The 13,030-nt window shown below is 47.4% G+C and overlaps 1 protein-coding gene across 1 annotated transcript in view; it reads left to right on the forward strand.

The window, feature by feature from the left end:
• Window positions 1–6,150: 6,150 nt before the first annotated feature.
• ECHDC3 (enoyl-CoA hydratase domain containing 3) overlaps window positions 6,151–13,030 on the forward strand; it is an 87,502-nt gene continuing 80,622 nt past the window's right edge. The window contains exons 1-2 of the mRNA XM_069627781.1: window positions 6,151–6,335; window positions 12,236–12,357. Coding sequence (XP_069483882.1) covers window positions 6,205–6,335; window positions 12,236–12,357 — 253 coding nt within the window. The 5' untranslated portion in view covers window positions 6,151–6,204. The remainder of the gene's footprint in view (window positions 6,336–12,235; window positions 12,358–13,030) is intronic.

Here is a 13,030-nt window from a genome sequence, read left to right on the forward strand (position 1 = left end):
CCAGGGGTCAGACCCGCCCTCTACCATCACCACTCCTGGGCCCTGTGACTAAGAGGCAGATAAAATAACTCTAGGAGTGACACCATTGTGTTTGACTTTGTGACTTTTGGGTGTGTAGGGGTCTGTGGGGAGGAGGGGGTGTGTGAGGATGGTGTGTAGGGGAGGAGTGTGTGTGGGGATGGGGTGTATGGAGAGGGGTGTGTGCTGTGGGGATGGGGTTTTTGGGGAGGGGCTGTGGGGACAGGGTATGTGGGAAGGGGGAGGGAGTGTGTGGGGACAGTGTGTGTGGGGAAGGGGGCACAGGGTGTTATAATTTCAATACATATTAGTTTACACTTCAAACAATGAGTAGACATTCCTTCTTTTGGTTCAAGCATTTGTGTGTGCACATCATATGTGCACATCATATCATGCATGGTAAGTGCAGTTAAAGGGCTACTCAGAAAAAGTTATTGATGAGTTCTTGACGGGCCATGCGCCCATCCCTGACATCCATGCGCATGTGCATGGGCCTGCCTGGTGCTGCATCATCATCCTCTGGTGGAGGAATGTCCATATATGGACACAGAGTTGTGTTGTATCGGATACAGATGTTATGCAACATTGCACAGGCCAGGTCTATCTGCCACACCTTCTCTGGCCCCTCTGAAATGTGCCTTCAAAAGCCTGAAGGTCCACTCGATGGTCGCCCTGGTCCTCACATGTAGCCTGTTGTATGCCATTTCCTCATTCGTCTTGGGATCCCTCAGAGTGGTCATCAGTCACTGAATCACTGGGTATCCAGAGTCACCAGCAAGGGGTAAGGACTCAAGGTTGGGCTTATCTTGCATGTAGCAGAACTGTATGAATTAGTCATGTTACACATAGCCTGTATGTGTAGGTTAACCACATTATGCATATGGTCTAATGGTATAGCTGAGTCGTATGCTCCCTGCTGCGTCCTGAGACAGGCACTGTGCAACATCTACGTTCGGTTGGGGTTCCTACTTCTGTGGCGCTGGTGCATCAAGGGATATACATTCGCTCATTTCACACTGTTGTGCAAGTATAGTTCACACGTTCTTGTTCAGTTTTCAACTTGTATTTTTATTCTATGAAGATGTTTAAATCATCAGAAACTGCCAAGTGTTTTAATCATCAGAAGGTGCCAACACATGTTTCGACCAAAGACAGGTTCTTATCAAGGCTACCATAGTTACATGAATTCAATGCAGTATCATATGATCAGAGTGCCCACCATTATTGTGACATGTGCAGACAGTGTTATCAGTGAGTGGGTATATTGGTGAAAATTAGTGTGTTGATAAAGATGTATCTGTTCATAAATAGATTGGCAATAACTGGGGCATATGTTGCCCACATAGCAATTCCTTTCTTTTGTTTATAGTATGTACCATCAAACAGAAATATGCTGTTTGCAAACGAGAATTCCAGTATTTCCTTGGTCATGGTCAAGTCCAAGTAGTGTGAGGCAGAGGTTTCTTCCCTTGTGCTTCATGCTCTTCTCTTTTCATATATAATCGACAAATGTATGAAACCAGGTTATGCTATGTTGCTTGACTTTTGTCCATGAATTAATGAAAATGAAATTTTCACCAACACACTAATTTTCACCAATAAACCAACTCACTGATCACACTACACGTGTCGGCACCTTTTGATGATTAAAACACTTGGCCGTTTCTGATGATTTAAACATCTTCAGCGAATAAAAATACAAGTTGAAAACTGAACAAGAACATGTGGACTATACCTGCCTCGCACAACAGTGTGAAATAAGCAGATGTATATCACTTGATGCACCAGCGCCACAGGAGTAGGAACCCCAACCGAACTTCAATTACCTACATTTTTGGGCACCCAGAGCACGGGCCCCAAGTTCCTACCAACCGGCTGCAGGTGCGCTAATAACCTGACTAAATGTAGTGAGTAAGGCGCGCAAACCACGAGTTCCTAGTGCTCAATCTCTCCCTTTTGAACTGTGCAACATCTGTATGATGCTGGGTTCTGCTCCCTGGGATGGTTTGTTGGGGGCTAGAAATGTATCACACCTAGATGGATTGTTTCGGGTGGGAAGTGTATTCCACTTGGATGAAATGTATTGCCACTAACTAACCATACGTAAAAGTCAACATTCTGCATACGCACCCTCAAACTCTGGACTGAACACAACCATAACTTTTTCCACACCACTAACCGCACGCACTTCACAACACCCGACATGAATACAAACTATACCCAATTATGCATCAACACCACATGACAGCTACCAACCATAAACGCTGCAACTCTCAGTGACCAGCTTGTCCAAACTGAAGCTACCGACAGAACATCAAACCTCCCTTGCTCTTCCCTCTCTCAATTCCACTAACGAACTGCCCAAAACTCCTTCCATTACAGACCTGTCAGGGTGCCAAGAGACAGGTGGAAACAGTGAATGTACAAGACGCATTAACATTGGCATTTACATGTGTGTGTAATGATGCTCGGCAGTGGTGTTGCCAGTGACAACGGAATCTCAACGGTCAGTCTGTTCATGCATGCCTCATGTCTCTCCAGGACATACATCTCATGGGCCTAGGTGGCCTGGTCTACCGATTCTCTGGCATTTAAGAGGGTTGGGTGTTGCATTCTGGTACCTTTAGTGCATTACATGGGGATGTCCTTAGTTTTGAAATGTCCTGGTCAGTGACTGCTACATCTCCAGTCATGTGCTACTCCTGTGTGTTGTGGCCTGTCAATTGAGGCGTGCGCTGGTTGTTCCTGAATGTGCAGGGTGCTTGCCGGACATGCATTTGTGACACCCCCCCCGCGACCCATGCTCCAATGTAGGTGTATAAGTACATGTACTCACCCAATAGCCAGATTCTTTGTCCTCTGTGACGCGCCATGTAAGACGCCAGGATGCTGTTCTGCAGGACCATGGAGTTGCGGGTTGATCCTGGGAAAGCGAGCACAGCAGTGTGTGATGGTTATGTCTGTGTCACAGGTTATCTGGACATTGCAGGAATAGAAATTCTTCCGGTTCCTGTAGACCGCATCCGAGACATGGGGGGCACCAGCTCTACGTGCATGCAGTCTAATGCTGCCAACACATTGAGCATGCCCGCAATTGCATAGAAGCGGACCTTGATGGCATTTACCTGTGCTTGGATGTTTGGGATGGCAATCTGCCGGCCCACATGGTGCAGGAGAGCCTCCAGTACCTGCAGCAGCACTCTGGAGAAAGCAGGCTGTGAAATGCCAGCAGCTGGCTCACAGAGTGCTGGAACGTATGAATAGCCAGGACATGCAGGACCGACACCAGCTTCAACAGCAGTGGCATGGCTGTCTGATGCTGATCCTGCTCCCATTGTCATCTTGGATTAGGGTCAGGAGGTCATGAATGGTCTTCGTGTTTAGGTGGTACAGGGTAAGTATATGGCTGTCTCTGAGGGCCTAGGGTGTGGCCCGTGTGTGAGGGATCATGGCACGCCTCTGCCTCCCCACCTGTTTCCCCTGTATCCCCATCCTCATCCTCCTTCTATTCCGGGCCTCCTGTTGCCACTGCTGCTGCTCCAGCACCCTCAGCTGCCCATCAGCATGCAGCGCCTCCAGGTCCATTGGAGCAACAATGATTGGCAGCATGGTTGTTTTGGGAAGTGTTCTTGGGGTGGCTGCTGCCCTTTAGTACTGTTCATGTGTGCATTGGGTGCACCTCAGTGAATTGGGTGCACCTGTGGCCTTATTTCCTTCACCTGGGTCCATTTACCAGCAGCTGAGGTGGTGGTATCACTGGCTTGGATTTACTGGTAGTACTGGCGATTTTCTGCCAGTGTTACTGGCAATTCCATGCTCATAATGTGCCAGTGATACCATTGTTCCAGTATTACTGGCACATGTTTCCGGCATTGCTGGTGTTTCCATTGCCTGTGTTACTGGCACCGATAATACTGGGTGAGGTGTTATCAGCGCCTGTAATTCAGGCAACTGAGTTCCATTGAACCCATACTTTACACATAGCTAAGTCAACCATTCTATTCAGCTGTGTATTGGGCTTACTCTGGGGGAATTGATCCAGTAAGAACATCGGCAGTGCCAGGTTGATCCACGTGGCTCACATATCTCATACCTCTTTCAACACTGCCTCAGAAAACGGTTTCAAGTGCGTGCATTCCCAACCCATAAGAAGAAAAGCTGACATCCCATTTGTCACACCTCGGCATTATGTTGGCCTGCTAGGGTTCAGTTATGTCATCTGCAAAATGTAGTATTGTTCTAGGCTTAGTCGTGCATTGCAAGGCACTGCCTTGGTGTAGGAACATATTGCCTTCTATTGTTTGTCCTTGATGGGCCTCTCTATATCCCACTTCCAGTCCACTTCCTATTTTGAGCTCAGGGTTCGCCACTTTAACTAGTAAGAGACTATAAATGGTGAAGATGGGGCGGTGCGCGTCAATCCTCTTTTATTCTTGATCATTTTTCGCCTTCTTTCTCTTACTATTTACTGGCCTCTGTCCCTCTTTCCTGCTCCTGTCCTATCACTCCTTTCCTCCGATCAGGACTTTACATTTTGTGTAGTTTCTTCCCTTTATCCCAACAATTCTGCTGCCCCTTTCATGCAGTCTCTTGGTTCTCTCTGACCTCCACTCTTTCTTACAGTTGATTGGGCCATCCTCCCTCACATTCTTTCTTACCTTTCTCGTGTTCTTTCTCTTTCACTGCCTTTTGTTCTCTTTCTTCTCTCATCTCCATTCTCTCTCTCCTCCTTTTCGTCTGCTATATTGTCACCTCACGTTTTGTATTTTCTTTCTCTTACTCCCCTTTTCCAGAGCAGTGTATTTGCCACATGCCATCCACGAGTAGGTCCTCCAGTTCTGGTGTTTCCTTACCAACAAGATTAATGACCCTAGCAGGCAAAGAATAAAGCCTGGACTGGGTGACCGAGTTATGAATACATGTGTAAACTCTATAGCTCTGCGTCTCTCTGGCGTGCTTGTCTCTCACTCCCTCCCTATCTGCCCGTCTTTCTATATACTTTGTTCTTTCGCTTCCCCTTTATCTCCCTGTCCACTCATTCAATATCTTGCTTCCCTCACACTCTCTTGCTTTGTGCTCGCTCCTACTCCTTATATTGCTTCTATCATTCTTAATTCCCCATCTGTTCAGTTTCACCTGGCTGTCTGCTCAGTCTCTCCCTCTCGCTTTTGGCCCTCACCCTGTCCTTCGCCCCTTTAATGTCTGTGGATGTCACTCTTCACACATTCCCTTCACCTCTGCATAGGTTACTGATGCATCTGTCCCTTCACTTTTATCCTGTTCTGCCCTTTCACCTCCTTCCAGCCCATTTCCAATTTGTTGCCTCTCCTTTTAGTTTTTTTCCTCTGTTGAACAGCCAAAGTTGTCACAGCGTGCCCCTCTTTCAGGGCACTGCTGCCGACTTCAGTAACTGAGAAATGAACACAGCCTGAAACTTTCTTTCAGACTGCGCTTATTTCCATTAATGGACCCATTCACTGCAGGGAGCTTCGGCTAGTTTTGATGGTGCTTCACGCGGTGGGGTGAGAACTTGTCTTCCATGTGTGCATATTGCTTTGCTCCAGTTAAGGACGAAAAATCACTTTTTTTATTCTTGTACCGCTAAGGCAAGATGTTATTGGCTGAAACCAATTTGGGCACACTTAGATGTAAGAGCCTATTCTGCAGCATTTGATTCTTTGAAATGCTGCACTTCCTTAATAGAAATCAAAGCAACTGTTGCCTTTTTTAATTGCACACATAGGAAGCGGTTTTCTTTGTTTTAATGTTGTTAAGCTATGAAAGACGTTGTGTGTCTGATCATATCTGTGTTAATGTGTAATTGTTTACATATGTTCTTTTATGGTGTGATTGCATCCAAATAAATATTTGACCGCTGTGGAGGCGCACCCCTCCCGAGGGTAGCGAGCCCCCCAGTTTGAAGGTCCCCTGTCACTAGATCTGCTGCTAGAATGAGGTCACATTAATGATGGGGCTGAACATCCCTTCAGAGTGATGCACTCGGGGTGATATAAGGTTAAGCACACCACCTGGAGGTGCACACGATGAGTAGCATGCCGATCCCAAGGACCGCCGCTGGGTGGCAGCAGCAGCAGCGGCGGCGGCGCGCTCTCTGGTCGCGCGCAGGACGCATCACTGCCCGGCTTCTGGTGTGTGCATCCGCGCGGGGCGGACTCTGCTGGAGCAATGCTGCGGCGGGCAGGTGCGCTGCTGCGGGGGGAGGCCCGCCGGGTCCTGCGGGCCTCCCCGGGCCCGAGCAGAGCTGGCAGCGGCGGCGGCGGCGGCCTCACGCTCCGGGTGCAGCACGGCGGCATCAGGTCAGCTCTCGGAGGCAGGCACCGGCCGGCAGCGCCGCTTCAGGGACGACGCTTCTCATCTCGGGAGCCCGGCCGCCTCCGCCCCTCCCCCCGTCCCTCCGCGTCGCGCCGTGTGCGCATGCGCAGGCTCCTCCCGCCCAGGCCTCTACCTCTCCGGGACTTGGCCCTTTTCCTAGGTCTGCCTGGAGAGCGCTTCATCTCTCCGACGACACCGACCTGATGCTTTCATCGCAAGAAATCCACGGGCCCCCATTTAGAGTTTGTTTCGCACCATATGAGAAACATGCAATTCACATCTAATTATTTACTCAATCTTAAAGGCACAACATTGACACGCATGTACAACAACCTCAAAAAGAATGCTACTTAAATGATCCAATCCACAATAGGGCTCAGACCAGCGGGTAAAGAGGCTGCGTTTTCTAATAGCGCAGAATGTTATAGTTATTAAACCATTAAGTAACAGGCTTTTTGTAATTTTGTATGAAAGGCCACTGGGAACAATTTCTCATTTTAGCATATGAATAAAATAAGACACAGTAGGGCCAGACACTAACCACACGGTGAAGGCAGGATTCGAGATTGCCTTTTTCTGTTCTACAGCCTCTTTTTACTCCAAACTCCAGAGAATGTTGTTTTGTGCATTGGTGTTACAGGAGCGCCATTAGTTCTCAGTGTTAAAGGAAGCAGGCTTACAAATCATGTCAGACGTCAACCCGCCATTATATAAAAGAGTTCTTTATCAAAGGTGCCTATTGTGTGTTAAACGACTTTCATCCACTTTTTGAAGGATATTTGGTCTATGCAGTCTGCAAACTCCATGGGTTAAATAGACATGTGGACTATTCCATAGTAGCGGCAAAACACTCCATTCCTATGTTCACATCAGTGGGTCACAAAATCAGCAGACTTAGTTCAGTAGAAAATGACACATTTCGAGGTAAGCTTTGCTAATGCTGGTCATTAGAGGTAATCAAATGAATAGATTGCCTGTGGTCCTCCAAATGCAGTCAATCTACTGTATCAGGGGTCCTCTCTGGCGCGTCAGGTTGCAAACAGCAAAGTAGTCCAAAAAGAAGGGTACACAAAGCAAGGAGTAACGCGGTTTCTTACAAGTCCAGACTCAGATAGGAGACCACAATTCATTGAGCAGAGTGGAATAGGACTAAGAGAAGGGAGCTGTCAGTGCTACCTACCGTGGCCAAACCTTTGATAGAGTTAAACATTATAAGCATTGAATAAAGTTAGCAACACTGTTTAATCATCCTACAAAGCCTATTGGTGGGTCTACGTCAGCCCCCTATAGTTAGGCATACATTAGTCAAACATGATTAGAGCAAGCCTTCTTGACCCCCTCTGCCGAAACCACCACAGTGACATCACAGACCTTTCCACACCACCCTACAATGACAAACTTTTCATGACATAGTTGTGCTAACCACGAGAACTTTTATTAACCTGCCAGTGGCCAGTACTCATGAGAACCACAATGCAACCTGGGCTTAGCAAAGTACAGACATTCACACCGCATCTAACCAATGAGGTGCCCTGCGGACAACGGCAAGGCCACAAGACACTGTTGCTCCCTCAGGACAACAAAACTCATCACCTGATTGGCCCCCTAATGGCTAATCCCCTTGCCCACAACCCTCTTCCCAGGCCCGTCTGCCAAGGGGAGATTTGAAACTGCTAACCCCACTATAGTGCTCCTTCAATTTACCAGTGTTTATTAATTGGAGATCTTCCTTTCCCAGCGAGTATCTAGGAACCTGGCTCACTGACCTCGAAAGTATCTGCTGGACCCATCTCTCAGTGACTACAGTCTCCTGGGAACGGTCAGGCTGAATCATTTCCCCAGCAACCCATGACGGCAGAGTGCTTGAGAAATTCATGTCTGCCCCTGAAATACGGGATTCGTCAGTATGGAAACCTAGGTGACTTTACTTACCTGTGGCCTATGTTTTGTGGTTATTGTTTAGTTCACATTATAGTCTGCTACCCGTTGCCTCGGTTCCCGGGTCCCACTCACCCACCCCTAGGCGCCCCCACCCCTTCTGTGTCACACAAGCTCCTCAAGCTGCGTCTGTGCATGCGGTACATCATCGTTATGGATGCCCCCCGTACCCATCATTCCTGCAACTGATAGGTGCGCCCCCTTGGCAGCGCTGTATTTGCACCTTCACCGTCCTACTGTTACATGCTTTACACAGGACAAACCTACAAACAGCATCCAGGGAAGAAGTGGTTATGTCAGCGCTGTTGGTTGGGTTGCGATGGTTGGGCGGAGAAAAGAGTTGGGCACAGGTTCAGACAGAGGAAGTCACTGCCCATCTGAGTCCTCTTGCAGTGTGGCCTTAGTAGAACATGTGTCTTGTATGCAGACATGCATGGACAGCAACAGTACCATGCACTAAGTTTACAGGGAAGCCTCTATGAGGCATACACAACTTCATGACCCTATGAATAGTACTGCCAGCGCTAGACAAACACACTGTGATGGAAACAGTACTACCATCACATATTCTAGACACTGTGAAGGCTGTATCACTACTTGCATCCCCTGCACATACCCAACCTCAGTTTACAGTGAGACTACAGTGGTACTATACTCACCAGGTGTACACACTGCGTAATAGCAGCGCTGCTGCATTTACCTGGTGAAGAGAGTGGCAGCAGCAATACTAACATATCTGTGTAGCCAAAGCAGTACCTTCACCACCAAGTATACAGGCACAGTAGGATTGGAACAGTACAACCTGCACCTCGTCCACAGTCACAGCAGGTTTGTAGCAGTACTACCTGTACAACGTGTATATATATATATATATATACACACACACACATACACGCACGCGCGCGCTGTTGGTGCTCATGCTGTGCAGAAATGCGTCATGTTAAATGTTAATGGAATGCGCAGTTGCGAAAAGCTGGAGAATGTGGGCATAAACTAAAGTCGTGTATTCCTAACGCCACTGTGACGTCTACAGGCCACCAGCACTAACCCTGTTTTCCATTGAATCAGTCCATCATGCACTCTATAAGGTAAATTAAACAGGACTTTGAGAAAATCTGAAGTGATATGGAAGGAAATCCGTGCCACAAACATCACGTGTGATAAATAAACCATGTTCTGAGTACATTGCTCGTGTCCTCAATTGTAGAGTGGTATCATGCTATTTGGAGTCGTGCAGAATATAGCCAAGTTTTTGGAGATATCTATGGGCTTTCCCAAAGGAAGCATTTATTGGTGCATTGTTACCTCTTTATTGGTGCGTTGTTACCAAAGTTCTGTTGAGCACTTGACAGAACAGTGAGAGCTCATCTGTGATCGAAATCCCATCAAGCTGAAGTATGTGCATGCCATCCATAAAGAGGTGGAATGAAAACTGTTAGGAAAGATTTTCATTTATGTCTTATTTTCCCTCCAGTTGTGTACCCCAAAACGTTTTGCTGTTGTCTGACCATCCTAGTCTGACTTTTGCCAGTGGAGCCCAGCCCTCTGCTGCACTCTGCTGGGCTTTTGGTCATTCTGTTCTGGGGAAACTGACATGCCCTTAAGACAGTCAGTACTGGGAGACTTTGTTTCTTTTAGTCTTTCACTTTGTTGCTATTCTTTAGTAACATTTTATCAGTGCACAAAGTACCTTACAGTGCGCTGGGGTCCCTTTTTCATTTTTACGGCCCTAGACACCCACAGAGGATTTTTGGTGAAATGTACAAGTGTGCCTTGGACAGAGCTGGTGGCAGCTGTTACTTTGATGTGTTTCCAACTCTTTTCAATGGTCCATACGACGTTTGCCTCATTTGGCCCATTACAGTGGCCAGTGCCTAAAATGGCCATGCCACAAGGTCTTCTGTTCTGTCCTTTGGCCATCTTGTCCCTTTGCCTTCCCCTGGTCGAGACCTGGGAAATTCCTTATTTGGTCATGCAAACCGAAGCTTTCGTGGGCTTCTGCATGCCTTGTGTGTGTGCCTCCAGGATGTGGGCTGGGGCTGTCTAGTTCCAATACACATCCTGGGTGCCAGGATGTCTGGTGTGCTGGGATGACTGGGATCACTGTGGTCCGAGATTGGTCCACGTTTGGGATGGCTGTATGTGAGCAGATCTCCTATTGGTTTCTCTTAGTTTTGGCGTGACAGAGATTTTGGATAAGAGAAGGCCTCTTGCACCCATTCCAGATCGATCTTCTGAGTTCAAACCAAACTTAGTAAAGGAGCCAAGTATCCTGAATCAACGAAGCAGATCTGTGGAACCGCTGGTGACCCGCTGAAAGGTTTGGGACACTGAGCCCGCTGTTGTCCTGTCAGACTCCCCTGTTTCTGATCGAACCTGGAAAGCCTGCAATGGCGCTTCAACCCATTGGAATTGTGAGACCAACTATTCTCGGCACCTCCAACTTAACCTGGGCGCAAGCCTTTTCGGAAGTTTTCCTGGACCGCCCAATGAACTGACCAGCTCATACGGGACCTTTGCCCTGGAACCGCCGCCGCCTCAAGTTTTTACTTTAGCCTTTGGAGACTGTAAGCTCTGGGTGTAAGGCACTCTGGTATACCTAGCATTCCTAGGTCTGGAATTAAGAGAGTACACCTAAACCCGAAAATACGTGGTCACTGTGTTGCCCAGCTGTGGTGACGAACTTTGTGGGTGCCTTGCTGCTTTGCCCCCCTGGGCCCTCAGACTTTCTGCAACAGAACTTGCCTTATGCCTTCATCAGGAGCAGAGAAATCGCCTCTGTCCCACCACAGAATAATTCCTGGAGCGCAGCCCCTGAAAGCTGCAGAGCCGCGCAACTGTAGGATTTGAACCTGCGACCGAAGTGGACTTGACTGCTGAAGTTTGGTCCAGAGTGCGCAGAGGGTCAGTGAGTACTTGCAACCCTTAACGGTGGCCCCTGGTGTATCCATATATATTTACGCACAAGTGTCCCCTGAGTGCCACTGTTCTTTATCGAGGTAGCCTGTGCTACTGAGCTATTCCCAACTCTTGGATCCTGTTCTGCCATTTCAGGGAGACCCTCCTTGAATAGTGGGAACTTATTCTTCACTGCCTCACGCACCTTCCTGAGTTGCTAGAGCCCCTTGAAGAGACCCCGTTTTGATTTAAGTGCACAATTGCGTGCGCCAGCACCGAAAGAACTTTTGAGCTCAAGGCTTTACTCATTTTAGGGACTGGACTGTCTCTTAGTTAGGGTTCGAATTGTAAAGGACTGCCTCAGAGATATTTGCACTGTATAACCCCTTTCTTTACAGGTTGTGGAACTGTACTGCTGATTAATTACTTTGTGTTTGACTTAAAAGGCCTTTAATAAATGTATATATATTTTTAATATACACCTGACTGAGAATAACTTGTGGTATTGTTTGCTGTGTGTGCTCATTGTGGGCTTTCGATCACCCTCACCCCTCCTGATACCTAGTCTTGACTGCCGCCAATGTTACCATGATTGGTCTGGCTTATCCAGAAGGTTACCCTGTTCCAAGAAACTAGGCTGGCCTTCTGAAGCTCTGCCCACCAGGTCAGAGTTCAGAAATACTTTTTAACAAAAACTACAATAATGGGATAATCCGTCCAGGAGAGGAAGAGTGGGAACAGGAGGCAGCCAACTCGGCCACGTGAGCCACCCGCAGGTAGAGTGTGGCTTCACAATTTGAGAAGCACCAAGACATGACACTGGTTACAAAATGTTCAATCCCAAGTCTTTTTGAGGAAAAAAACTGCATGGCAGTATTAGGAACCCTACACATAGTTTGTTTTGAAGCGTTGATAAAATTAATATGTGTATGTTGATGGAAAACAACCCAGGTGAATACTTGGGTTGATGGGGAGGCTATGAAAGAAATCCTGACTTTTGAAATTAACTGTTATCATCTGATGCTTATATTGTGACATTGTTTTTCAGGAAAATTATCCTGAATAACCCACAGAAAAGGAATGCCCTCTCCTTTGCTATGCTGCAGTCCCTCCAGTGTGACCTGCTGCATGATCTTGAGAATCGGAAGCTGAGGGTCATCATCATTTCAGGTACGTTAGATGTCACTGAGAGAACGCTGCACATTTCACTGATGTGATTACAAATGTCTTGTTTTCATTTTCAAAAATGAATTTTCTACAATTACCCAAGATTGTCAGATGTTACCACTTTTTGCCTAAGTCTTTGTACTCCAGCATCCTGCTCTCCTTGATTCACAACTGGTTGGGATAGCCTGCAATGCAGGCTGCACGGAAAGAAAACCTTCTCCCGCAGAAGGTGCTGTCCCTCTAATAGTTTAGAGTGGGGCTCAGTATCAGCCTCTTGTGAAATCGTACAATTAGTCCAAAAACACTTGAAACACTTGTGTATAGGAGCGTTACAAATGCATATCATATCATAAAACTAGATCTCCTCCCACCCCAAGAGCACCACCATTGAGAAATACCAGAACTTGGGAAGGACAGGAGGACTACCACCATGTTCTCTCCCACTCTTCAAAGGAAATACAGACATGTCGTTCTATGAGTCTTAGCCTTCTGTCTCCCCAGATCTTCTTTTCCTATAAGATGGAGAGAACAGAGTTCTGATGCACCTAATACATATTCTACCGACCGGTGGGAGGATAGCTCGGGGGCAACATGTTTGTCTTGGAAACAAGACAACGCAAACCGGGATGAGTTCTCATCTCGGTCCCGCAATTAGAGGCTGTCTCTGCCATGAAGA

This window comes from Ambystoma mexicanum, chromosome 12, assembly GCF_040938575.1.
Source record: "Ambystoma mexicanum isolate Mex_15411 chromosome 12, UKY_AmexF1_1, whole genome shotgun sequence".
In the NCBI taxonomy this organism is placed as follows: Eukaryota; Metazoa; Chordata; class Amphibia; order Caudata; family Ambystomatidae; genus Ambystoma; species Ambystoma mexicanum.